This window comes from Nymphaea colorata, chromosome 11 (assembly GCF_008831285.2).
Source record: "Nymphaea colorata isolate Beijing-Zhang1983 chromosome 11, ASM883128v2, whole genome shotgun sequence".
Classification (NCBI taxonomy): Eukaryota; Viridiplantae; Streptophyta; class Magnoliopsida; order Nymphaeales; family Nymphaeaceae; genus Nymphaea; species Nymphaea colorata.
Window position 1 is genome coordinate 18121951 of NC_045148.1, and position 25946 is coordinate 18147896.

The 25946-nt window shown below is 39.2% G+C and overlaps 4 protein-coding genes across 7 annotated transcripts; 1 reads left to right on the forward strand and 3 right to left on the reverse strand.

The window, feature by feature from the left end:
- Positions 1-650: 650 nt before the first annotated feature.
- On the reverse strand, positions 651-6573 carry LOC116264558 (uncharacterized). The gene is made up of 2 exons (XM_050080415.1): positions 6239-6573; positions 651-3741 (listed from the first exon to the last, which is right to left on the reverse strand). The coding sequence occupies exon 2, from the start codon at positions 3585-3587 to the stop codon at positions 1335-1337; it is 2253 nt and encodes a 750-aa protein (XP_049936372.1). The 5' UTR covers positions 3588-3741; positions 6239-6573; the 3' UTR covers positions 651-1334.
- Positions 6574-9961: 3388 nt separating this feature from the next.
- On the reverse strand, positions 9962-13107 carry LOC116264583 (SPX domain-containing protein 3-like). 3 transcript variants are annotated; one of them, XM_031644889.2, is made up of 4 exons: positions 12659-13107; positions 12249-12414; positions 11308-11616; positions 9962-10201 (listed from the first exon to the last, which is right to left on the reverse strand). In XM_031644889.2, the coding sequence occupies exons 1-4, from the start codon at positions 12935-12937 to the stop codon at positions 10197-10199; spliced, it is 759 nt and encodes a 252-aa protein (XP_031500749.1). In that variant the 5' UTR covers positions 12938-13107; the 3' UTR covers positions 9962-10196. The 3 variants fall into 3 exon arrangements, with proteins under 3 accessions (XP_031500749.1, XP_031500748.1, XP_031500747.1); XM_031644888.2 differs by lacking the exon at positions 9962-10201 and having other exon boundaries at positions 11059-11616; positions 12249-12405; XM_031644887.2 differs by lacking the exon at positions 9962-10201 and having other exon boundaries at positions 11059-11616.
- A 6140-nt stretch (positions 13108-19247) lies between these two features.
- LOC116263919 (uncharacterized) lies at positions 19248-21624 on the forward strand. 2 transcript variants are annotated; one of them, XM_031643744.2, is made up of 4 exons: positions 19248-19459; positions 19600-19782; positions 19891-19950; positions 21210-21350. In XM_031643744.2, the coding sequence occupies exons 1-4, from the start codon at positions 19298-19300 to the stop codon at positions 21219-21221; spliced, it is 417 nt and encodes a 138-aa protein (XP_031499604.1). In that variant the 5' UTR covers positions 19248-19297; the 3' UTR covers positions 21222-21350. The 2 variants fall into 2 exon arrangements, with proteins under 2 accessions (XP_031499604.1, XP_031499603.1); XM_031643743.2 differs by having other exon boundaries at positions 19249-19459; positions 21229-21624.
- A 1130-nt stretch (positions 21625-22754) lies between these two features.
- LOC116264210 (histone chaperone ASF1B-like) lies at positions 22755-25545 on the reverse strand. Its single transcript, XM_031644298.2, has 3 exons — positions 25182-25545; positions 23696-23811; positions 22755-23609 (listed from the first exon to the last, which is right to left on the reverse strand). The coding sequence occupies exons 1-3, from the start codon at positions 25288-25290 to the stop codon at positions 23274-23276; spliced, it is 561 nt and encodes a 186-aa protein (XP_031500158.1). The 5' UTR covers positions 25291-25545; the 3' UTR covers positions 22755-23273.
- Positions 25546-25946: the final 401 nt, after the last annotated feature.

The following is a 25946-nucleotide window of genomic DNA, read 5'->3' on the forward strand; positions in this document are numbered from 1 at the left end:
ATGTGCAATTCTGCAGTAGTCATTCACTCTATCTATCACTATATCAAAGCAGCAGGTAAAGTGAAGAGACACAGTTGTGGGTTTCTCAAGCAGTAGATGTCAGTTTGAAAACTGAGTATCAGACATACAGAAATTCACATTGTATTGACACGTGGAAATATCAGGGAAACACTAGTTGAATATGTATGTGATGGGTACCATATGCTATGCACAATACAAATCATTTACAGTCATACCACAGTCTAAGTTGTTTAGGCCCTAGCGAAGTATCACACATCTGAGCTTAAACATGTAGCCAATTTAATTTGCGCGTGACTTAACAACAAGAAAAAACATAGCCTGAGACTCTGAATGAGAAAACGGGACTTCTTACCCAAAGTCTGTTGTCTAAAGACTTCAAGTCTTCAACATTGTTACCAATTTCATCCTTGTCAACTTCCAAGCTGCAAACCTGCTTTTCTGAACTCTAACCATTTTGACCAATGGAAATTCATCTTTCATCATTCTTCCTATATAAGTAAGAGAGTATATGGCAAACAATGAAATAGAGCAGAATCGACCACAGCACGTTCGCTTGGTTCTTATGAACAAATAGCTCGCAATTATCTGCAAAAAATTGATCTGGAAGTCCGGTCCACTGGATCCCATCGTGTCCAAAGGCTGCTTTAATTTGTAGACAAAAAGAAAAGTACAAACCAAGACACTCGATGGTAGGAGATAAAAGATGTATCCTCCCATCAGTATATCTCAAACCCTCAAATATAGGAATAGCCAACGACCACACATGGGATGGCATACAAGTCTAGTGGAAACATGATTGGCAATAAAGCAGATCAATGGCCACCAATAAGCCAGACCCGAAGTTCAAGCTGCCAAAGAAAAAAAAAGGTCATTGAAAAATTCCTATGCGTGGACCAATAATTTATGAACAGACATTGTCCTCTAAATCATGTATTGATAGAAACTTTGCTGTCGCATATACAGTTCCATGAGAAAACCTCAACTTTCTGCCACTCTCTAAGCCAGACCCGAAGTTCAAGCTGCCAAAGAAAAAAAAGGTCATTGAAAAATTCCTATGCGTGGACCAATAATTTATGAACAGACATTGTCCTCTAAATCATGTATTGATAGAAACTTTGCTGTCGCATATACAGTTCCATGAGAAAACCTCAACTTTCTGCCACTCTCCGAGGCCCAAGACTTGGGATTAATTTCCATTTCACACGGAAGATAAGAAAACAAACAAACATGAGAGCTGAAGATGTTGAACATAACCATATCCATCCCATAACACATGGTATGGGATGGGATAGTAGGTGAGGCATCTCAGCTTCTCAGGTATTTTCATTCTTCAAAGCAGCAGTGTCAAGCTGCAAACAGTTTCTAGGAAGTTTACGATCCTCATTACCAGAAAGCTCCCTGAAAGGCACGGAGTGGGAAAACCTAAGCATTTCACGGACAGCAATTACCCTTTTCCTCTTTTCTCTTCGGAAAACAGAAACATAGTTTTTGAGCTTGGCAAGTGGTATGACTTCAAAACCAGCATCTTCATCAAATTCTGTTACTATTTCGACAATCTCATAGGCATGTAACGTTTCCAGGGATTCCGATCCATTCCAGGACGCACTCCATTCCTTGTAAAGGGTCCAAACTTCCCCTTTACCGGGCATCACCCTGAAATTCCCATCCATTGTATTCTCCCAATAGAAGATTTGATGAGAGAATGATTCAAGACCATGCATAATCTTACAGTCTCCAACCTTAAATTCCCCACAACCTAAGTAGAATCCAGCATCAATCCAATTTGCAATAGCTCGAGACTCGTCAGTTTTTGCCTCAAGCCACTGAATTTTCACCTTGAAGGGATCCTTGGAGAATATATGCTTTATATATGCATAGAACCGCGGCATTTGGTCATCATCATCATATAAGGCCCACACTTGTCCTACCTCAAATTTATCTACAGAGAACTCTTCGCTGAAACTACAAAAATCAGCATCAGGAACACAGACTTTTTCAGTCTTACTTCTGACACGAGACCTCTTTTTTGGCCTGGACTCAGAATAATCAACCCTTTCTTTCTCCCTCGTTCGTTTCCTGGTTGGGATGGTGTTTGCAGGACTTCTACTGCAGCCTTGATCACTTGGTCCTGTTCCTCTTTCAGGTGTCGCATCTTCTGCAGATTTCCCATGCTGGCCATCACCAAACGACTTCGACTGCGCTGCATTTCCCTCTTTTGTTTCATCCTCAATATCAAAATGCACCCTCTGTCCCTTTGCAGACGTTGCATTTTTTAGAGATTTCTTACATTGTCTCTCAAAGTCTACTTTCTTCTCCCCCATGGAAACTGTCTTTCCTGTGGATTGATTATCGAAATTCGCTTCTGTTTCCTTTACTGGTGTTGCATTTCCTGTTGACTTTTCGGATCGGTCATCTCCATTCACCTTCGTTGCCCTTGTGGTCTTCACTCTCTTCGTGGGAACCGCATGTTCTGCTGCTTTTTCGTTCTGACTATCGCAATGTGGCCTCTTCCTTTTGGAAGTTCTATATTCTTTGAGCACTTCCTGCTGACCGTCGCTATCCTCCTTTTCTCTTCCCGCTTGTGCCGCGTTTTCCTTCGGTTCCCTTTCTCCCTTGCTGCCATTTTTTTTCTTCTCGTTCTCTTTAAGTTCTTCGCTGCTGTTACTGCCGCCTCCCTTCTTAACGCTCTTTCTTGATACTCTGCATCCATTTCTTCGACATCTCAGCTCCACGTTTTCTTTGACTTCTGTCCCTCGACCGCCGTTGCCTTTCGGCTTCGCAGTTTCTTTCAGCTCTTCATCTTCATCGCTGTGATTCAGCTGTCTCACGTTCTGTTTAGATACTCCACCTTCACTGCTAACATTCTGGTTCATGTTCAAGCAGCGATCCTTCCTATCCTGCGGCAATGGTCCATTAGATTTCCCACGCCTGGAAGACGTCTCGTTTGGATTATGCTCGATTGCAAGGAAAAGCTTCTCGCAGTACTTGCATTGGATCAAGTTACCCATCAACTGCTCCAGCACCTCCAGTATCTTCTTACAGTGCGGACAAAAAGTCGTAGCGAATACAATAGCACCATCACCATTCGCCTCAGCAGGTGGTCCAGGCGTCTCCGAGCGACCGTCCTGAGAAGGACGGCAAGTCGTGTTGCCGCGAGCAGCAGCCCTCCTGGAGTCGTAGGCGGTCCGCATGGCAGGGTTCGAGAGAACCGCCCACGCCTGTGCGACGAGCTTGAAGCCTTCGTCCGCTGACCTCGAGGCGTTCTTGTCAGGGTGCAGAAGGAGGGCCATTGCGTGGTACTGCTTCTTAATGAGAGCGATGGGTAGAGACGGATCGAGGATGCCGAGAACAGCATACCAATCTGGCTCGACGCTGCCGGCACCAGGGTTGGGGGCGGCAGCGAGAAGGACGTCGAGAAGCGCACTCATTTGGGGAATGCGGGAGAGAGAAGGAAAGAGGTGCTGGGCCTTCTGCAGCAGACGTCGAGCCCCCTCGAGATCACGCTTCTGTAGCTTTGCCTCCGCAATGTCCAGAGCTCGGGCCGCCTCCTCCTTGTTGCACTCCATGGTGGTGGCGGTGGAGCGGCGCCACCCACCAACGCCGGGGAAAAAACAGCCTTCCGGCTTCCTCCACAGAAGCCCACGCTTCCCGCCCAATATTTGTGGGACTGTGAAGTGAGTGGCGGCAATTCGGAGGAGGGTAGCTTTTTCCCCTCTTTTTCTGTAAGAAGGAAAAAATGATTTCCCTTTTGAGTAGTTATAGAGAATCAAAAGTTGTATCTAGAAAGTTCCATGCCTTTGAGAGAATGTAGAAAAAAAAAAATTCTTGGAATCCACCGGATTCAAACTTGGAGTTGGAGCTAACTCAAAAGTAATATATAGGTGTTTGGACTAACAAAATCTTAACTAGTTTTAAGATGATGTAGTTGTCGATGTTGGATTTAATAATTGAGTAATCATTTGATAACAAGGATACTTTACCATCTGTCTCAAAAATAAAGACACATTCTTACACATTTAATATTTCATGAATTGTTATATTTGTTATAACATATTTATGAGTGAGTGTTTCTGTTGCCAAACAACCCACATAATAAGTCAAAAGGAATATATCTAAAAAGTTTCAAGAGATAATTTACAGAAAACACTTTTCTTAATCTGCCAAAATCAAATTTCAAAGAGGCTAAACTCAAAGTAATATATGGGTGTTCGGACTAACAAAATCATAACTAGTACATGATCAAAATTTTGGATTTTATACTAAATATACAGTGTTTCTGCTGCCTAAGGATCCCTCTTAATAAGTTATAGAGAATCAAAAGTTGTGTCCAAAAAATTCCGTGCCTTTGAGAGACTTTACAGGAAAAACTTTTCTTAGTCAGCCGAATGCAAACTACAAGTTGGGGCTAACTCAAAGTAATGCATAGGCGTTTGGGCTAACAAAATCTTAATTAGTTCTTAAGTACCGAGTTGAATTTTAGATTTTATACTAAGTTATTACTGACCCTATTGGCCGTATTGGATTTGTTTTACTTCAAAATGGATAAGCAAACACTTTAAAATATTTAGTAAATAAAAATGTTCAATGTTGTAAGATTCGTATCACAAAAACCGGTTTGGTTTGTCGATGTTAACGTTGTACTAGGGGCATCTCTTTCAACAATGCGGTCTCATAGTCCTTTTGCTCATAATTTAGTTACTCAAACTGTAATTTTTTAGGTGCCTTGCTTATAAATTTGTTTGTTGAATGACTCACTTGACAATAAATGAGTAAATTAATTGTACTTTGATAGTGGTTTTTCAAGTTCTCATCCTTCCTTCAGGTCTACTAATTCTAAGAGGAAAGAATGGCTAAATAAAAAAAAATTGAAGAAAGAAGAAGGTAGGTGAATGAAAAGAAGAAAAGAAAAAGGAGACAAAAGAACCACATGAGAGGAGGTGGAAAGGTCAGTCACAAAATGAGGCTGATTGATCAAACTCTTCCTCACTTATGTTAAATTGGTAATTCTTTAAGTTGGAACTATGAACCTATTTAGAATACCATAGAGGATTATTTAGGAATGGGATTAATTTTGCGTTTCCAACTTGCTGTTCAGGTTGGAAATGATTTAAATAGAAATATAATTTGCTTTCTAATATTTTATATTAGAGTATTTCACTTAAATTCCTATGTCATTCAGAGTATTCGATTGTTGACAGGAGAAGACAAATACTAACAAAATAAATGGAAGCTTTGAGATGAAACTTGCCAAAAAAGTCATATAAGGCTTTTGATGTTTGCTTCGTTCAGTCAAGAAAAATTCACTGATTTGGCAGTATAATTACATGGAAAATGATGGAAGAATCATTTGGATGGCAGGAACATCATTTTTCCCTCATGAACTGTGGTTCTATGCACTAAAATGATTCCGGTAGTTTTTCCGGTGAAGAACCTTGTTTGGTTGCCTTTTACAGGTATCTAACAGATAACAAGCATTTGTAAGTACTTCAAAACTTCATGATTATTTGCAAAGGCTCTAAAACTTAGGGCGCCTTCGTGAACTGGCATTGCATGCTATACAAACAAATGAGTTTTTATTATCTCTGATGAAAGTTTAGGCCCTTTAAACATGTGATTGCTGATCGACACTCCGTGGAATGGCACGTATGGTTTCTCTTCCTGCCGTTTCCTTGGCCTAGTTCAAAGCAAATATGTAAAAATTCTCAAATGTACGAATCCTTTAGAAATTTTAACAAACACTTTGTGTGCACGAAATGTAAAGACCCCAAATCTGTCAAATGTTATTTTACTATCCCTACCATTATAATTCATTATTCAAACAATGCAACAGAGCATAAGAAAACCAAAAAAAAAACAAAAAGGAATCAACACAAGTGTATGAACTGCCACAGCCTAAGGCCCTAAACAGTTTGCCTTCATTCTTTTGAATATGAATCTCTTGAAAAAGTTGAACTTTTTCTGAAAGCAACAGACATGCGATTGGACCTCAAGTACAGAAGTGAATGAAGGAGAACACAATCGAATACTGGTCGAGGGTCAAACTGGAAATAGGAGATCAAATGGAAACATAGGAAGCTTAGTTTATATATGTAGTTCTTGGAATTTCAACATACACTTTGATTGCATCAAACCAATAAAATGAATCCAACCAATCAAAAGAGTATAAGAACAAATAAGACAATTTTTTTTTTCAGGAGAAAAAGGAAAAAGAACTTACCAAGTTTTGTGGGAAACCATCTTCAAAAGATGATAAGAATAATAGAATGGGGCCACCAGGGAATCAACTCTGTCAAATATGAGTAATAATGCTTTCTTGTGAGCCTCCCAAGATTTAGGACTGTTTCTCTGAAGCAGTGATGATGAGTAAAAAATAATGTGGGGCCACCCAAAGAATGGACTACATCAAACATGAGCAATAATGTTTTCTTCTGATCAGCTCTCAAGCTTCAGGACTCTGCTTCTCTGCAGTGATGCTTCTTCATTTGTTGTTTTTACCCTAAATCCTTTAGTCAAGTACATCCCCACCCATGCAGGTGCAGGTGCAGGTGCAGGTTGGTCTCTCAGTCACTCTTAGTGCAGACAGAACTCTGAACTCTAATGCCAAGCCCTTAACTTCATGGTAAAAAATTAACTGTCTGCTTACAGGCCAACCTATTGCTGCAAATTCCAGTAAAGCACTCATAATTTTTTTGAAGTTTCCAAATAAATGCCATCTACATTCTGTTTGCATCTTTGAAAAAGTGTGTGCATTTGACTGCTTTCTCTTTTATGGTACTTTTCTCTTGAGAGAAGGATGCCGCTAAGGACCAATCTAATACAAAGGAAAGACATCAATACTGTTTACTTCAATTTCACTGAGATTTTAATCACAGTTTAAAGTTGGGTTCTTGTTTGGTAGTTGCCACAACTATGAGGTCGCTTCTGGTACTAATGTGAAAAATTTGGCCTCTAGAAATCTTGTTCTCAACATAGGCCTTCAAAGACAAGGCCCCCACTAAAGGAAAAGCAGACTTAAAAAGATCAGCCACCCAAGTGGAGATGAACCTGAACAAGTGAATCCTTGTGAAAGATTGTTGATGATTAATGGAGGCATACCATTTTTGGAAAAGAAGCCCACAAATTTTCAATACAAATCACAGTGCCTAGACAAATTAATCATTTGTGAAAGATTGTTAGTGATGGTAATGGAGACATACCATTTTTGGAAAAGAAGCCCATAAATTTTCAGTGCAAATCATAGTGCCTAAAAGGAGTTTGAGGATATCAGCTTAACAGAATTTAGATATTTTTTGCTATTTTGGATTGGATGATTGCTCTTTTCCAAGTTTTGGTCTCTACTTACAAATTTGGACTTGGTGGAGAATGCACGTTAACAAGTGTGAGGAATATAAGCAGCACATCACTGATCAAGTGAATAGTGTAGAATGAGTAGTACTTTCTGAAAAGGTGACTAACAACTAATACTTTGACTTTGGAATTGGTTTGCACTGGGGCAGAGGCAGGTGTGGGCAATTTCCCACACAGACCCACAAAAATTCATGGAAAATTTTCTTATTTACATATTGGCAACTCTTAAAATTTTATAATTCTATAATTAATACCCCCTAACTAAAATTTTCTAGTTCTGTTCCCGGCTCTGTGCATGTGGTAACTTTCGAAGCTATTCAAGCATCTGCCTTTTTTCGATGTAGTATTTGTGATGAATTCATACGCAACTTTTTCATTATTGTTACCAAGCAAATGTTGTAATTTATTTCTGAACTATAGTAGCTAGCAATTTAATTTTACTTCTGATGCAGCAGTTTATATCAACCGGATGCTTACAGAGTGATTCTCACACTTTCTCATAGTTCAAGTTATCTACCTTTGAGTTTATCTAGCATCTGGTATGAGTTTTATCCAACATTTGGACGATTCATCCTTCTTTCCCAAGTAATAGGAGACATTCATGGCATCATTGAGCTTGTATTAGAAGAAAAAAAAAAGACATTTTAAGCAACTCTTTCTTCTTCAAAGTGATCCTTTTCAAATTTTCGAGGTGGTTGGAGCAACTGTTGCGGCAAGGTCTGGTAGGCGGTCAGTATTCATTTTCAACTTCGGTGGTGTCAACAGGGCATGCTGCAAAAGAGGGAAGGAGGTGCTGATATGCAACTGGAGCGCACCAAAAGTAGCTGTAGACCTTGGGAGATAGAGGATAATGAGGAGGCTTCAGTCTTCGCTCGGATGGTAGGAATAACCTCCCGTCACCCCAAAATGCAATATCTCATATGCCCTCAAGGTATCAAATATGTAATTCAAACTTGGTGACATTTTCGTGGATTCGATAACTAATTAATGGGAACAAATTTACGTGAAATGAATTGCCTAAAAATATTGTCTTCACACTAGATGTAGTTGGTGGGACGAATTTTTTGTCAAAAATATAATGAAAGCTAATAAAAAAAATGACTTGATCCACAGGGCTACAAAATTACCCAATTTAGCCTGAAGGACCAACAACATTTGAAACCATGGTATTTGCTTACTCAAAGTTAGCACATTAAATTTGTGACGTAATAATGACACATCAATTTGGAACAGTCCTAATTATTTCTACCAGCAGGACTAATAACATTTACAGAAACTCTGACTACTGGAATATGAATTATATATTTCCATTCTAGACTTCTGAGTATAGATTATCAATTTTGATAAGTGGAGAAGTAAAAGAATCAGTACGATGTTTCTTTTATTGTGACATGCATCATCAACTTATAGATCAGTAATAATAAATATTTGAGACTCATAAGAGATCTCATTTAATTAACTTTTGTTATCGAATCATTCTGGTTTTCTCTTTAATACACTTAAGTGTGGGCTGTACATGAGCCCAAACAGAGCTGGAGCTCGACTCCACTCGTATCTTGCTCGGCTTGGAATTTAAAAAGTTTACATGTTCAAAATTTCGAAAATTTTCTTTCGGACTCAGTAAGAAATTTCGAAAACTATATAGGCCCCTCTTCCGGTCTGGTAATCCTCAACCATTAGGTCTCCCAAGAAAAAATTCCGGCTTGATGGATAAGCACTAGAAATTTCCACTATGTTGTAAACCAGATTAAGTCCTAATTACGTATGCCCTTTGAAATGAACCAAGCATACGTACGCAGTGTGTTTCTCTATCTTTGATCTCTCTTCTCCTTATTATTGTCTTTTATCCGATCGAATTCATCAACTTTCCATGGCCGAAAATTTCTGGTTCAGAAAAGCATATTCTCAGGGATTTTAACAGAAGAAAGCAAACACAGTTGTTTCCACAACTATGAAAATGAAACTATTCCGTAAAACTTCAGATTTTGTTGGGTGCGAATTAATAAATCAAATCATGCGTCTTCGAGCTTGGTATTGTAATGATAATCAAGACTTTGTGCGTCGTAAGTATTCGTTCTGCCGGAACTCAAAGATATCCCTACAGCATCATAAATTCACAATTCTTTATCGAGAAAAAAAAAACACTGAAAATTAACCAAATCTCTTCTAGATTTTTCTAAATTACTACTGAGTATTTGATAGTGTAGGGATCTCCACACCGGCTCCAAAATTGTTCTTTATTTTTACCTAGATGTCTTACAATGATTTGCTGTTTATATATATTGCATCTCTTAGGGGCCGTTTAGCTTGAAGAACATTGTGTGAGTATTTTATTTATCTCAAATATTGAGTTATATCCATGAACCACTTGAACAAGTGTTCCATGAACCTAGCCCAATATTTAAGGCAGATTCATGTCACACAATGTTCTTGTTGCCTTTAAGGAACGAGATTTTCTAAATTAGTGCCTCTCAGCCAACGGCCTCCACCACTAGTGTTGATGCTAAAATAAGGTTTCTGACATAGCTTTAATTTGCCATATTCATCCAAACAATCAGCTGAAAGATTAATAATCCAAACAATATTCGGCTATGTAATTGCCGTAAACGCGAATTACTGATAAGAAAAGAAAACTTAAGTTGCCAGCTTAAACAAGTAAATACCTCTGCTTATACAAGCCTAGAGACTAACTTCATTAATATGATAATAAATCAGATCGATGAATCTGACTGTCTTGCCGACTCCCCAAATGGGTAAATAACTTCTACTTGTTGCCTGACGAGAACTTTCCACGTATGGCTTTTGTATATATTGTCATAGAGCGCTTATCATTCTGTAAGACATACAAACAGTCATCGTGTTAGCTCTCTCGATCTCAGTTCTCTGCACAGGTCCAAGCATGTAGAAACAATTGTATGATCAAGACTCAAGTGAGATTTGTTACTAAATAAAAAGCATTGTTCACTCAAGAATGTAAGTAAGCAAACACACACACATATATAGAAAATTTAAAATGAGCCGACTAATATCCATTGATGGGATTTTTAAACTGTCACAAATGGTATACTTAGTGATGACAGTTAGTTGGCCACGGTCTGTAGTCACAGAATGCACCGTCTGCAACAGTTTTTAGAATCGTAAATTCTAAAAAGCCATGCAGCAACGGACGTTGGCTGGCTGACTTCAAATTTTAATATATATATATATATATATATATATATATTCCCCACCCAAGTATGCCGCTCTATATTAATAGATCATTTGCTCGCCATTCTAATAAGATGCTTGGAAGCCATGCATGCAGTAGTCGACCCGATCATCAGTTACAGACACAGGAAGCTGCAGCCATTGGGACTGAAATATTGAAAAAACTCGACCTCAAAGAAGCCGTTAGAGCGACAGACGAGTAGGCAAAGGGGTATAGAAATTACCGCAGAAACGTTTGGAAGTACTATCAAATATCAATGCCATATTGATAGCGACAATTGGATCATGTTACGTTGGGAGAGAGAGATAGTGGCAGTATGCATTACTTAAAGCAAAGAAATATTTCGATTCTTTTTAACATACTTGGAACTTGGAAATATGCTACCAACTTTGCACTAGTTTATTTATAAATACGTGCGCTTTGTATCTTTCAAAAGACAATAAGTAAAGCATGCAATTTAGTGCCATTAGCAACTTTTAGTAAATATATTAGATTTCTGCAGTGTAACCCATAGATTGAGCATCTCTTTGTGAATCACTCGAAAAGAAAGGAAGAAAAGTATGGCCCTACTTTAACGTCACCAACTAAACTATAGATATATAGCTCTCAGCCATCAACAGTTAGATCACGATAGCCATTAATGGCTTTTCAGTTCACATAACATATAATAATATGTCATCACATGATTGGAACAAGTGATAGTAGCTTTTCACTTTGTTCTGGAAACTCACCAAGGTGCAACGGGGGAAGTGAAAACTGACTGTAAGTAGAGCTACCACTTCTAATTTCTCTCATCGTCACTAAAGCAGCGACTGTGTTTCTGAATATGTTGTCTTCTGCTGCTGCCATTTCTGCAATTTTCCCTCCTTTCTGTTGTCCCTCGCCTGGGAACACGAAGTGCATTGTGTTCTCACACTCCTTGATCAGTTTGGAGAGCAGGTCGGTGGTGAAGAATGGCTGCTGTAGAACCTTTTGGATGAAGGGTAACCGCAACAAAGCACCTGTTCTTTTGTCGTACTTCTTTAAGATCTTGGCGATGCCTGCAACATCCAATTTCGTGTTCACGTGTCAGCTTTCTATTTCATGATATTGTAAGAGAAGACAAAACGAAAATAACAGGAGTAAAAAAGAAACATCCAATAGTATTCCATCGTTTGTACTTTTCTTCTCTTAAAGAAAAGTATTTGTTTGCATTGATGAAAATTTTTGAAATCTTATTTGGTCTTTGTGTTTCTTTTCCATGTTTCACTCAAAGATCGGAAAACCCTACAGAATGCTTTGGAAATATATATATTCCTTTGTTTGCATTGTCCACTGTCTCAAAGAAAAAACAAGAATCCTATATGTCTCAAAGGAAAAGAGCAACACCAATATGCTGTAACGCGGCTGCCTGATTTGAAGTTTATTGCCGGTGATGATTAAATTAAGTAATCAACAAACTCCTCTTCCGAGAGAGAGAAAGAGAGAGAGAGAGAGAGAGACCTAGGGGCTAGGAGCCCCACCATCTATAGCAAAGGCAAGATTTAGATGTGGCTTTGTATTGAGAAAGAGAGATAAAGAGAACCAAAAATATTGGATATATAAACCCGTAAAAGCAGAAACAGGAGCAGCAGCATCACCAGCAGAAAAGCGAGATCTATATTTAGATTAGAGAGAGAGAGAGAGAGAGGGCCTGTATAATTGAGATTGCTGTAGTTTTCCAAAAGCACCATCTCCCCATGAAAATTAACCATCTCCTTTCTCAACTTTCCCATCTCCTCTTTGAAGTCGGCCTCTGAAGGCCTGCTCCCATTTGGTCCCAACGTAGCAATCACACTCTGAATTCTTTCCTGCAACTCCTACTCACAAAAATCAATCAATAAATGAATGACTCGAAACCTAACAAACATTTATGACCCTTGCGCTCAAAGCAAATTAAACACAACCAATTAGGCAGAGAAAACGCCGCAAAAGAGAGTTACACATGCTATTATCCGCCATCTTTCTTAAACAAGTTCAAAGCGAAGATCACCAAAAAGAAATTTAAGAAGAAAAAAAAAAACGATCAAGACCTCGCAGAATGAGGAGGCGCTAAACTAGTACCTTCTGCCTTATTACAAACTCTTCCTCCCGCTCCATGAAGAAGGCGTTGAACTTATCGATCTCTGCATTCAACAGCAAGATAAACTCTTCCTCCTCTGTCGAGAGTTTATTCGACACCATGTCGGATGCCGTCAAAGAAGACGACCCCGCAGCTTCCTCCTCCATGGAGGAAGACATCAACCTCACCCTCTTCTTCAAATCCTTGTAAGAAAGAAACTTGTCCCTCCAATCGGGCAGCGTTTCTTCTATCTGCCACTTTAATCTCTTACCAAACTTCATTTTTCACTGCAGACTGTGGGGAGCGCGCGATCTTTTTGTACTCCTAAGACAAAAGCTCTCTCTCCAGATGAAAGGGTGCTTGTGCTACAACGTGTACAACTGCAAAACTAAGATATACATCTTACTGCTTAAGAAACGAGAGTGCTTAATTTCTTCTTTCTCCGTGCTATTTCAACCATAACCGAAGATGGTAGAGCATATATCGGCGAATGACGTGCCTTGAAGGAATTTGAAGGTCAGGGATCATGATCATCAACCATTAGATGTGCAATCTGTGGGGCCGACCGCGCAAAGTGCATATCTTTGCACATGATGCAATGATCAATACTTTAGTCAGTGAACGTTTTCCACCATGATCGAGGTTGATCACACGGTGATTTGATAGATTATGTGATCTGAAAGGCTACTGAAGGGTTCAGGTTACGTCCAAATGAACCGAGCTAAAACTGTGCTCAGCTACCTTAACAAAAAGCCTTACTGCCCAAGATCGACTCAGCTTGAAAATGTTTAGATGGTGGCAGGATTTCAGCTATGAGCAAATTAATAATATATGGTTATCTGGATCACGTTTTTGAAGTGTTTTAAAATGTTTACTACTACGTTCTAGTGATGAATTGGAATGTACAGTATGAGGCAGTTTAGCAACAGTAACAATTTGTTTTTTTTTTATGAACCTACCCTAAAAATTGAGTAGATTTAAAATACTATAATATAGTGTCCAATGAATTTATCCTATCTTTTAAAACAGATACATACACAACAGTAGTATCAAACCTTTTTCATTGCCAAACAACTCTAAAAGTAACTATCTGTCGATTTTCAGGTTTAGTCTTATCCCTGGCTGTACAGATTTCAAAACAATTGATTTTTAGACATTTGAACTACGTTATTCTGAACCTTTACATCTCTAATAATGAATGACGACCATCATGAGCATCCACGATCGAGGTACCATTTGCACCTTAATTTTTCATGTGAAATCGTTACAGGAATGCTACTGTAATAAAAGACTTTCTGTTTATTATGTTCTTTTCTTGCAATTCATCTGCAACCTCTAGAAGAACTTTCTGTTTATTCTGCAATAAAAGACCTCAGAGAGAACTTATTTTCAACGGCCCCCAAAGTTTTAAGCTGCAACTGCTGCACTTATCAGTTCTCATTAAATCCACCATGCATGTGTAAAACATATAACCTAGTTGACTTTAAAATGAATTTTATCAAGCTATCGTTGTAAAACTGGTTGATCAAGCTCAGCTGGTTTGCTAAAACAGATTAACTCAGGCAGCTGTCTTCTGTTGCTTAAGATCGGCTTATTTAAGCACACTAAACAAATTTTAGTTAAGCTTAAGCAAGTCGAGTCCCACCGATGCAGAGGGCACCATGTTGGTGGTACTGCAATGAGTGCAGTGCAAAAAGAGGAGGGAATATGTGGGAGCATATGCCTAAGCCTCCCAGTATTCGGTGCAAAAAGCAGAAGGTTGGAAGCCAAAAACTTCCAACGGATATTCTCCTTTTTCAATTACTTTTTGGGTGTTCATTCATTTCGATTTCTATTGGTTAGAGGTTGGCGTTTGCAGGAAAACCGTGACTTACAATGCATTGAAGAAGGAAAGCATGATTCCCTGGAATCTTCCTTTACATGGTGAAATGATGAATTTGACCCTTCAGATCAGATTTCATCATCGAATTTAGCTTCGAGACGTTCACAGTAGCACCAACTGTTACTCTAGAAAAGAGGCCTATTGGAAGAAGAAAGAGAGAGAAAAAAAAAAGACTGTAAAGAGTTGAAAAGTGAATACAACTAGCTACCTATACGCTGCAGCTTTATGATATTGTTTCTAATGCCTTCCAATAATATTGGGTATGCGTTAAGAAATTCTACCCAGGTGGCCAAATTTTTCTTCTTAATTCCCACATGACCGGACCTTGCATTTTTAAAATTGCTATTCATGCCACTTTTTTTTGGCTGAGAAATGCAAGCATGTGACTTTGATTTTTCCATCTCAGAAGAGGAGCAGTTAGTTCATGAGTATTTTCGTGTTAATTGTTCTTTTAGATTGATTAGAAAGGCTCAGTCACTCACGTGAAAAGAGAAGTATAGTTCTCTCATTAGTTCTAGAGACTCGGGGTAACAATCAAATCCATTTTTGGAGTCGGGTCCCTGGTTTGATGGATCTCAACCCGTCTCTTAGGAGTTTCTGCATAAACTTCAAAAAAAACTAAAAACTAGGACAACTATCTATATAATAACCCTTTTTATAAACCTTTGAAGATCTCTCACAATCTTCAATATCGAACTAAAATTTTAAGGTGTTACCCATTGCCGATGCTCTCACCCAACCCATTGTGATTAGTAATCTCATTAGTTCAATCTGTGGAGAAACATTTTAACAAAGAGATTAGTGAGATGTAACAGTAAACTTCCTATATACTGCCAAAAGTGGCCCTCAAATATTGGCTCACTCATGGAATTAAGACCAGAAAGAGAACCCTAAACTGAAAGTGTTCTCAGCATATTTGGCGCAGGACTCCAAGGGGGAAAATGGCTTGCCTCATCATCACACTTCCTGTTTTGCCTTTTTAGTTGATGTAAGACAGAAGGAGAGTTGGAATAAGGAAAAGGTTATCTACAAGACATGCCTCATCACTTGGTTATGTCCTTCTCTTTTGTGATAGGAAAGCTAGCTAGGTCCTAAGAAGACTCCATTGGTTTATTCCAATCAAGTCATTCCGGCCATTGATGAATTCTCTTAAGCCCAATTTTAAATAGCTATTGGACCGTTCTTGCTTGATTAGTTACCTTTAGCTTATTGAAATTTATGATTCTAAACGCAACATTGTGATCAAATACCAATTATGTATTTCCACCAACTTTTCTTTTTTTCCTTGTCTTCCTCTCAATAGTGATACGAGAGTGCTCGTACCACTGCTCCCCACAATGCATTGGTGCTTAGCTACTTTATGTCATAATGATAAGGTAATGTTATCCATGCAGCACTATATATATTTTGTTTATAACTGATACAACTCTATATATAGACACCTCTCTCTCTCTCTCTCTCTCTCTCTCTCTCTCTCTCTCTCACACACACACACAACACGTATATGCATATATAGTCTTTACTGGTAGGATCAGGGGCGGAGGGAGGGGGGGCCGCCCGGGCCATAGCCCGGGTGAGCCTAGAAAAAAAAATTATATGTAAAAAATTAAATTTTTTTAGTTTGGTCCGATCCGTCGCTCTTCTTGGCCCTACCGTTGCTCCTTTTGGCCTGACTTGTGGATGGTTTGGCCTGCCCCTGAAAAAAATCCTGGCTCCACCCTTGGGTAGGATTATAACTCAGTGATATTATATATATTAAGGTTGGAATATGAATAGACTCATCTTATATCCAAAAGCTGGTCAGGAGAGGCAAACAATTTTGTGGTCAACTAGAAAAGTTTGGATAGAGCCGGACCTACTCGATAGAGCCGGACCTACTCGCTAGGTAAGAATCTTGTAGTAAGAAAAATTGATCAAACTCTATAAGCGATCCCTAGGGAAGTGGGGAGAGAAGACTTCGTCAATTGGTAGAATCCAAACAACGGAGTGGGTGTTCGAGGTCTCAAATGGCTAAAACGCCCCTCACACAGTCTGGAATGAGGGGTCGAACACAGGAGTGCATGTTTCAGTCCGAACACCGAAGCCGACTTCTTAACTGGTCTCGTATAAATCATGCAAGGACATTGTCCATTTGATTGATAGACTTCTTTTCTGCATTGGAGCTCATATGGATAGAATACAATTGAAAATGACCATACCAGGCCCATATGCAATGGAAGGACATTAATATTGGCTACAATGATGCACAAATATGTATATTTATGTGCTGCATCTATTAGTGGAGCCAGAAATTTTCTTTAGTAGAAGCACTCATTTAATACATTTAATTTGTTTGGGCCACTTATATGTATAATAATGAAATATATCAAAACATTAACATATATATTAAACTAATTTTGTGAAGCTAGTGTGGACAACTGGCAACTCCAGCTACCATGTGGCTCCGCCACTGGTGGCACGCAGAGCCACATATGGCTGGTGTAAGCTGTTGTCCACACCAGCCCATTAAAGGTGTCTTTATTTTCAATTCATATCCTTAAATATTTGGTCTGTTATATATGAGAGTACCCCTTTAGATATGAAAATATGTGAAGGGTACTTCCTTCAAAAAAAAAATGTGTCTTTATTTTCAATTCATATCCTTAAATATTTGGTCTGTTATATATGAGAGTACCCCTTTCTATATGAAAATATGTGAATGGTACTTCCTTCAAAAAAAAAAAAATTTCTCTGCCGGTGTGCTGCACCTGTTATTATTTCATCATGTTGAGCGCTATACCCTTCAACTCATGCTTTTCTGATCACATATTTGTTGCAATGCTTGTTTTACTCAGTGATGGGAAAACATAAGAATCTCCTTCCTACTCAACATTTTTACGTGATTTTAATTAAGTTAGGAAAGAATGGCCCTCGGGCTCCATTTCTTTCAATCTGGACAAAAAAAAAAAAAGTTCTTGACAGGTAGTTAGATCTTCACCATGAAAATGGCATCTGAGCGCCAAGCGAACCCCCAAGACTATTTCCTTTGCCTCAAGGTCCTGACATGATGTGCGGATAATAAATAGGTGTTGAGCCCTGCTCTAACATGGCCCAAGGACATAGCACCTACAGGACCGAAACTAAAACCTGAACTTTCACCTTATTTTCTGCCCAACCAGTTACGCTATGCTTATCGTTTACAAATGTTGGATTTCACCAATTTTGTTAAGTTTACTTTCTTTAGGAGGTGGGCTTGCGAGTTAAACTATTAGATCACCATTCCTGCAATTGAAAGATCAAAGTTCGAGATTCAAGCACTAAAAAAAAAAAAGCAGCAATCTAATCTATTAAGTTAATCATGTTACACGAATCCAAGTTTACTTGAACAGTAACAAAGCCGGTCTGAAAAGTTAAAACAAATGTTTAGCTTTTGCCGTTGAATTTGTGGGATGAAAAACTTTTGTTGGTCCCCAACAAAATTAACATAAACCATGCACAGAGTCTACATCAAAATGGCATTTACCACACGGAAATTCCTTGAGTAGCCTAGCAGTCAATATCAACCGTAAGATGGCTAACTTTTGCCACAAAAAAAAAAGCAGAGCACGCAACAAGTATGCACCAAAGGGGTGGAGGCTATTTTTTGAAAATTTCAATAAAACAATGGGCTTTTTAAACTTTTTAACTTTTCATAACCCGTTCTTACCCTCTCAAAAAGTTTCTTTTTGTTATTTTAGTGAGGTCATATTGAACATTGCACACTGTGTGCACAATTTTTTCCATGCACATGGATGTGCACATAACGTGGTTCGCCAAGAAGGGCATTAACATGTGTCATTCCGCCAGATTGGAAGAATTTTGGGATCATGGTAAAACAAGAATGCTGATGACATTCATTATTCATAATCCATAGAAAACTATTTCTGCCTTCAAAAAGAAAGGAGGAATCAAACATCACAACATGATATACAACTAAATTTACACAGTTTAGCATATTACAGACTTTGTGAGTTACTACCAAGCGCATGGGAGCTTAATAAAGCAAATGAAAGCTTGAAGCAAATAATGAAAGAAACAAACAAAACAAGAAATGGCGTAAGGTAAAGATTTGTAAATTCAAGAATGGCATAAGAAAAAGACTTATAAATTCCATCAACTATGAGAGTTGAGAAGAGAAAGGAGATTGAAACCATAGGTCCCAATATATAGATCTGACATGGTCTGTCTTTTATTAATAAAAAGGGGGATGCCCTAATAGGAACATTTGCAAGAATACCGTCTACATATTGTGCATTTATACATATGCATATGAACACATTAATACAAACAACAACAAGAGTCTAGATCAAGTTACGGCTGGGTTTTTATCTTCCTGTAATGTAATGAAAAAATTGCATTTAAGAAACAAATTCTGAAGTATCTTGCTAAAGTTTTAAACATATCGAAGTACATCTGTGATTTGAAGCTCAGACATTCGCTTTTGGAATCACTTTATTTAATCTGCACATTCGGTATCTACAAAATCTAAAATAAATTAAGACTGCATGTGAAATGATCAAATGAGATGAGCAAATTGTTTTCTAACTCTGGCTTTCGAACCTCTCTACCATGTTACTTTGCGTGATAATTTTATGAATTCTTGGGTCGGAAACTAGGAGTACTGAAAACCTGAGACTTGAAGTTCAAATTCATATATAAGGTGGCATGAATCTGAAAATTTCTCGAACGAATAATTATCTCTCTCCCCTTGCGACGAAGTCTTGTGGCGGAAGACAGCCCGATGGCTGCTGCGTTGATGCTCCCCAACTCACCATTCAAACTATCCCACAATCATCGACTCAGCTCCTCTTCTGCAGCAACACACAACCAACGTCTCCTGCCTCTTCGTGCTTCTCCGCAGCAGGAATCCCCTCTAGAAGCTGTATTGCCGGAACAAAATGAGGTGTGCACCCCATCATACCACCATTTTTATATGGCCTATAGGTCTTCCTCGGAACCTTGACCACCAAAAAACTCCCAATTTTCCCTTCTTTTCTCCACTTTTTCATGTTGGTTTTCTATTTTTTGTGTTATTGTGTGAAGGGTATCAAGAAGAGTGTGAAGGTGCTCAAGGACGCGGCCAAGACAAGAAAGGTTGGGTCCGAAGAAGTTCTCGCGGCGCTGTCTGTGATAGAGAAAGCCAAACTCGATCCTTCTGAGTTTCTTCAAACACTTGGTGGGACGGAGTCTCCTGGAAGGACATGGATGCTTGTCTTCACTGCCAATGTTGGTTGAGATAATTCGAAATGCATTCTTTTGGCCCTTTAAGCATTTGGGGTCATTTGGGCTTCTTTAGTTTTTTTTTTATAACTGTGATTCTTTCCTGTTTGAAAGGCCGGTTTAAAGAGTGGTGGGTACTTCCCTGTGACAGCAGTTCAACGGTTCGATGCAGATGTGAGTAACTTTATTTCGCTATCTCTTTTGCCATTTTATGTTGGTCTTAAGTCAAACTAAATTTATTGCTTTGGCATCTTATCTTGGGGACTTTGCTCCTTCGACACTATTTTCTCCAAGTCTCGTTGAGCCCATTCTAGAATTCGTAGTAACTTTTTTATTTTAAAATTTCGTAATTGAAATTTTCTTGTCCTTTTGCTGAACATGAAATTATGCGATGCGTTGGTTGCTTGATTGCTGACAAGTGTTCTTTTCATCAAACTGATTCGTGAAAGTGCTGTGAATAAATTTCGAGTACATCGTTCCCTGAAGCAGTAAGGAGTTACAGATCTTTTGGCCTCGCTGGCTGGAAATGTCTCACTTGTCCACTTTGAGTTATATGCTGATCAGGATAAACTACAGTTCCAATTTATGATTCTTTGCACCATGATGGATGCTTCATCTAGATAATATACCACTAAAAACGCGTCAATTTCTAAGTTTTATAGGTTATTTAGATCCAAAAGTGGCAATGATGTTCTCATTTTCTCTAGGCGAGAGTTCTCCTTCTAGTTGTCTTAGAAAAGATTATATGTAAGAAACTTTTTCATGACGAGTTATCATCTTAATCTAATTGTGTATAAGTTGGTTGTTGGTTGTTGGTTGTTGGTTGTTGGTTGTTGATTGAGTGGCACTGTCTAATCATGCACCACTAAGTTTGAAAGGGGCAAAAAGGCAGAGGAAAGTATCGAATATTTAAGAAATCGGTGAAGTGAAGACACCCCCTTTCCTAGCCAAACCTTGTTCTGTTTGCGTTGTGCCCTTTTGCAAGTACATACTCATACTCTGACAAAAGGACTAGATTCGAAGACAAGGAACAAGGGAGACAGGCATCAACGTTATGCCTTTGCCACTGAAGAAGCTGGCAAAATCTTTGGTCCATCTGATCATTGTTTGCTGAGTGTTGTTTTCTCGAATTTAAATGGGCTTTCTTGTAGGAAGGGAACAGTCATACATCTGCTTATGCTGAACTCGTACTCCTTGAGAACTGGTTTGCTGCCATTTATCGAGCTAATGAATTGGAGCTTGCATGAATGTATAGCAAACTGAAGCGCTGGCTCAGCTTGATCTTGCATGTGCCTGTTCTTTTGTATATGTGGATTTGCATTTGCCTAAGGGCCTACTGTTTTCTGATACAAAAGGCCCTTTATGGATATTTGTATTTTTTTATGTATTTCGAGCACTTTTTTACTCTTCTGATACATCTCATACTTTTTCAGCTTTCTGTTTGAATTACAGGCAATGAGGATCGAAAATGGGGTATACCTAGGCCCGCTGGGATGCCTCACTTTTGAGGGAAGGTTCTCGTGGAAAAAGAGGATCTTGGCCTTCATTTTTGAAAACATTCGCATCAAAATTGGACCTCTTGGTCCCCTTCAGATCGGTCTAGGAAATGATAAGGACAGAGAGCCAGGAACGAAGGATCCTTTCTTTATATGGTTCTACATCGATCAAGAAATTGCTGTTGCTCGAGGGAGAGGTGGTGGAACTGCCTTCTGGTGTCGATGTCGTCGTGTTTCTTAGATTGTCTTTGAATTTGCAACATTATTTCTTCTTCCCGTGTTCTACAACGAAGGCCATAAATGAATTGGGAGATGTGTTTCATCTCACAGAAATAATATGATTACTTTCTCATTTCTTTGTACTGATACCTCCATGTATATTCACTGAAAAAGGAAATATGGCTCACAGAAAGTGAAATGGTGACTAATGCATAGGTTTCAGTTGCTGCAGGAACTGCCACCACCATGGCCTTACAATCTTTTGTATGATCCAGGATAGCAATAAGAAGGATTTGCTATACTAGCGATTGCTAACTTAGTTTTCCTTGTCCCTTTGGCCTTTCCAGCAGCAAATCATAAATATATGGGTTCATTTGCAAAATATGCACAAAGTTTGTTGACTAGTTTCAGAAACTGGTTCACATGGCACAATAACTGAAACGGTTTTCTAAGCATCAAGGTAAAACAAATTTTAATGAAATTAAGAGAACTAGTCTCTTATCTTTTTGCTGAAAGGATGTACCAAACAACTAGCTTAGAACGGTGCTCGTGAAGAGAGTTGTAAAGGCTTTCCATGGTCCGGATTTATGTCGGATACCATATCTAACTCATAACCAGCCAAGTACACGTCAAGATGTGAGTCGAAAAAGGTCAACAAGAACCAGATCTGAGATGATTTTCTGAAAATCTGGCTCGATTACACGGACCAAATACTTTATATGCATTTTTTGCATAAACTGTCTGTTCCAACTGAAGTTGAGATTTTTTTTGGGTTAACTCAACTGTTGTTTTTGGACGTATTCGGATATGGCTGAACTGGTTACTAGTTTAAAAGCGCACAAAGTGATAAATGAAGCAAAAGTGAAGAGTGTCGTGAAAAAAATATTACCATCAACATAACCGGCAGGATCAGAAAAGTGGCATGTAACAGAACCAGTCGAATGAGGGAGACAAGCTTTAGGAAAGGAAAGAAGGTTCCCTGGCAATTATGGGTTAAACCTAACGAGACGCAAAACTGTGCGGTAGACTGCCATCGTTAGATTCTTTATATACAGTGGAACGTATATATATATATACAAAATGGGACTCCATAGAGAGCTGATTAGAGAAGCATAGCCTAATCAGCTTAAGCAATCACCACGAAAAGACCAAACAGGTAGCTGGTTCTCTCGCTATATATTATGTTTCAGGTTCCAAACCATGCGATGATGGAGTATGAAGCAGATATGCCCTGAAATGCACCAACCAGTAAAGAAACCATCAGCAACCAGGAACTGTTACTGTACTATCACCAAATAGTACAAATACAACAGTTACGAAATTTAAACACAAAAAGGTGAAAAAATAATCAGCGAATAGAAGAATACACTTCGTAGGACATTAAGTTGGAAGGTTAGACTGCTAAAATTTAAGACTGGGAAACAAATTCATTGTGGCCAAGCAAATAAAAAACATCAGTTTGGTCTTCCACCACCTTGAAGCAGATTAGGTTGCCTCTTGATATCTATTGCCCACACTGCAAATTTAAGTGACAGAAGAAGAGGGGTGGGGGAAGAGGGACGGTTGATGGTACAACGTCAGCTTTAATCATTACAGGAATAACAGGCTCTGCAGTTGCAAGTGATCGGCAACGGTCTTTCTTTCAAACGAGAACAGATCCTTATCCGCTAAGGCTTTACACCAGAAAATGCTCCAAAATAGTGAAGACTTTCAGAATTTTACTTCAGATCTTTAGAGTTCTTAACATCATTTTCTTAAGCACTAGGCTTTTTTTCTGGTGAACTAAAATTCATCAGGCGCAGGTTCATGATCATCATCTTCCTCTGCAGGAGGATCTGGGGGTGGACCTGGTTCAGCACTCTGATTTGCATTTGCATCAGGATGAAAATTTATAGGGAACTTGGTGACTCTTGGTTTATCAGCTAATATGTTTCTCTGCACCCTATCAATTAAAACCCTTGGGGGTGGTTCTTCTCTGAGCTGCTCATCATCGTAATCATTGTTCACATAGTAGCCTACACGAACGAACTCCTGCCCCAAATAGGAACATGTTAGCAATAATACTGTCACTCCAATGATGTCTTCCTCACGAATCTTTAGAGGGTCTGGTGGATCAGCCTGATAAGAATGAAGATAAGATTTATTAGCACATGAACACTAATATATAGCCCAATCTGCGGGCATGGTTGGATAAGACAACTTACCTGGAACACAAAGCGGTAGTTTCCAACATTGACAGGACCGACAAGCACACTTTCCAGAAGTTGGTCATATGTTTCATCTTCCGCTGATCCTACGTAAATGAGCTTCCATTCCAGGTCTGCAAATATATACTTGAACGTCCATATCAAGCTAATGGCAATTATCATCCATAGTATAATCTGATTAGAGTTTGTAGACACCTTTCAACTAATGCACTAGTTTACATTTGCATAGCCTAAACTTTAGGACGAACATCAATTGACGCCAACTCTCCTTGTCTCATCAAGTCAGAAGAAAAGGTTTCGTTCCTTCGCATCATTATGAGACAATTACATTTTTTTTTTTTGGTAGCTGGAACGACGCATTTAAAACACAAAACACACGCCAACAAACCCAGTCGTATTAAAAAAGTTTGTACAAATGTTTGCTTCATTACAAACTGTCACGTACTAGAAAAAGAAAGTGACCACGCTCCAACTTGCACTCGACAACATTCAATAATTTAAAGGAGCTGAATAGGCATAGATGGCCACAAAAATTACATGCTTTTAGAAAACAATCTTTTCGATCTCAAAAAATGCAAGCTAGTGTGACCATGGAAGACTAAAAAGCATACAGAGGAATTTAGAGTGCATCTAGTGTGCAATGTTTCTTAGGTAAAAAATCGCAGCTCAAAATGGGAAGAAAATAACGGCAGATGACACTAGCATCAAAGAATTCCACAAAATCTAAAAAAAAAAAAAGTTACTATTCTTGTATTTCTTTTCGTGAACGCGGACCCGGTACAAGAATGCCAGATGAATGAGCATAACTCAACAAAGCTCTGCTATCAGGGACACAACAATTATACTCCTTACAAATAAAAGCTGAAAATCGGGTTTGCACAATCAGATGGCAGTACAATAGCGCAAATATTTTCACTCCAATCAACATCGACCCAAGATCATACATGTTCCAACTTCAGAATAACGATATAACGCGCATCCCCCCCCCCCCCCCCCCCCAAACGACTGCAGAGCCCCAAGAAGTCGTATTCCACAACATTCAACCAAATTTCTTCCAACCCAAAAGAACGTTAACTTTCTGACATATGATGAGACGAGTATTTAACATAGACACACAAATTTATCTTGCCTGACCCATGAAACAACCGCCTTCGCATGAGAAGGTAAGGACAATGTACCAAATTCTTTAGCATCTTGGACGCTACCGACAAATCAAAAAAGAAAAAAACACCGAAAGAAAAACTCCTAATCCACGTACATATTCCAAACCAGGAAACAATGGAGGCAAAGAGAAGACGGAGGGAACAAGCAATCATAGAAAACCTAGTAAAAAAGATAGTCCACCTTCGAAAAATAATATGCACAAAGTTGCAGCAAAATACACGCCATCGACCGACTAAAGAACCCAAAGGCGCGCACCAAAACACAAACCCTAACTTCCCAAATCCAGCAAGAAAACAAAGAGAGAGGCAAGACCCTTTACCGTCCTTGAGAGGAACCAAGCACTCGTAAGAGATCTCAAATTGAAAAGGGTTGAGGAAGGCCGCCGGATTGTCGAGGACGGTGACGTTGGTGATGTTCACAGCGCTCATGGTCGATCTCCGCCGAGGCACCCGTCAAGAGAATGGCACGGCCATTGAGGGCGAAACCGATCACAGAAATAGTTGACAAAAGAACGATACAGACAAGCAACAATGACCGAGAGGAAGAAGGCTACCCGGAGATGCAAACCCTAGGAAAGAGAGGACAACGGAGAGAAATAGAGACGGAGAGTGGGCGTCGACGACGGAATAGGACACAGGAAGGGGAGGATCCCGGAGGGCGAAGAGGCGGAGAAGAGAAGATGCGGGGTATTGCGGCCCCGCCTTATATAGGTACGGGCCGACGAGTGAGTCGGGGCTCGCTTGTGCGTCCGTGACCGGCTGTAGCCGGTGGAAGCCCGCCTTTATCAGGTTGGCGGGAACTTTTTTTCCTCTTTACTTTTTTGAAACGTGTCGCGGCCCGGTTCATTTCGAAGGCGGTTCGTCTCGGATTATATTAGCGACGGGAATCGCTAATGTAGAGAGAGATGTGGGACGCGTTTGGATGGAAAGCCTTTTCGTAGGACTAGAAAAACTTGTTAGTAGAAAGTTTTTCGTGAGATTATTTTTCCTTTTGCCCGTGTTGCATGAGAATAACTGTCAAGGAAAAGTACACTTTGAGACGGCTAAGAAGAGCACAAGGGAACAAGGCTATTTTTGTAGGGAAA

What these genes read in the sequence shown, in the direction of transcription:
- LOC116264583 (XM_031644887.2), bottom strand. Translation starts at nt 12,937, where the DNA reads ATGAAGTTTGGTAAGAGATTAAAGTGGCAGATAGAAGAAACGCTGCCC. An exon ending in AGTTTGTAATAAGGCAGAAG is followed by an intron (nt 12,415 to 12,658) that starts GTACTAGTTTAG and finishes TTTTGTGAGTAG; the next exon opens with GAGTTGCAGGAAAGAATTCA. An exon ending in CAGCAATCTCAATTATACAG is followed by an intron (nt 11,617 to 12,248) that starts GCCCTCTCTCTC and finishes TGGATGTTGCAG; the next exon opens with GCATCGCCAAGATCTTAAAG.
- LOC116263919 (XM_031643743.2), top strand. Translation starts at nt 19,298, where the DNA reads ATGGCTGCTGCGTTGATGCTCCCCAACTCACCATTCAAACTATCCCAC. An exon ending in TATTGCCGGAACAAAATGAG is followed by an intron (nt 19,460 to 19,599) that starts GTGTGCACCCCA and finishes TATTGTGTGAAG; the next exon opens with GGTATCAAGAAGAGTGTGAA. An exon ending in TTCAACGGTTCGATGCAGAT is followed by an intron (nt 19,951 to 21,228) that starts GTGAGTAACTTT and finishes TTTGAATTACAG; the next exon opens with GCAATGAGGATCGAAAATGG.
- LOC116264558 (XM_050080415.1), bottom strand. Translation starts at nt 3,587, where the DNA reads ATGGAGTGCAACAAGGAGGAGGCGGCCCGAGCTCTGGACATTGCGGAG.
- LOC116264210 (XM_031644298.2), bottom strand. Translation starts at nt 25,290, where the DNA reads ATGAGCGCTGTGAACATCACCAACGTCACCGTCCTCGACAATCCGGCG. An exon ending in CTTGGTTCCTCTCAAGGACG is followed by an intron (nt 23,812 to 25,181) that starts GTAAAGGGTCTT and finishes ATATATTTGCAG; the next exon opens with ACCTGGAATGGAAGCTCATT. An exon ending in ACTACCGCTTTGTGTTCCAG is followed by an intron (nt 23,610 to 23,695) that starts GTAAGTTGTCTT and finishes CATTCTTATCAG; the next exon opens with GCTGATCCACCAGACCCTCT.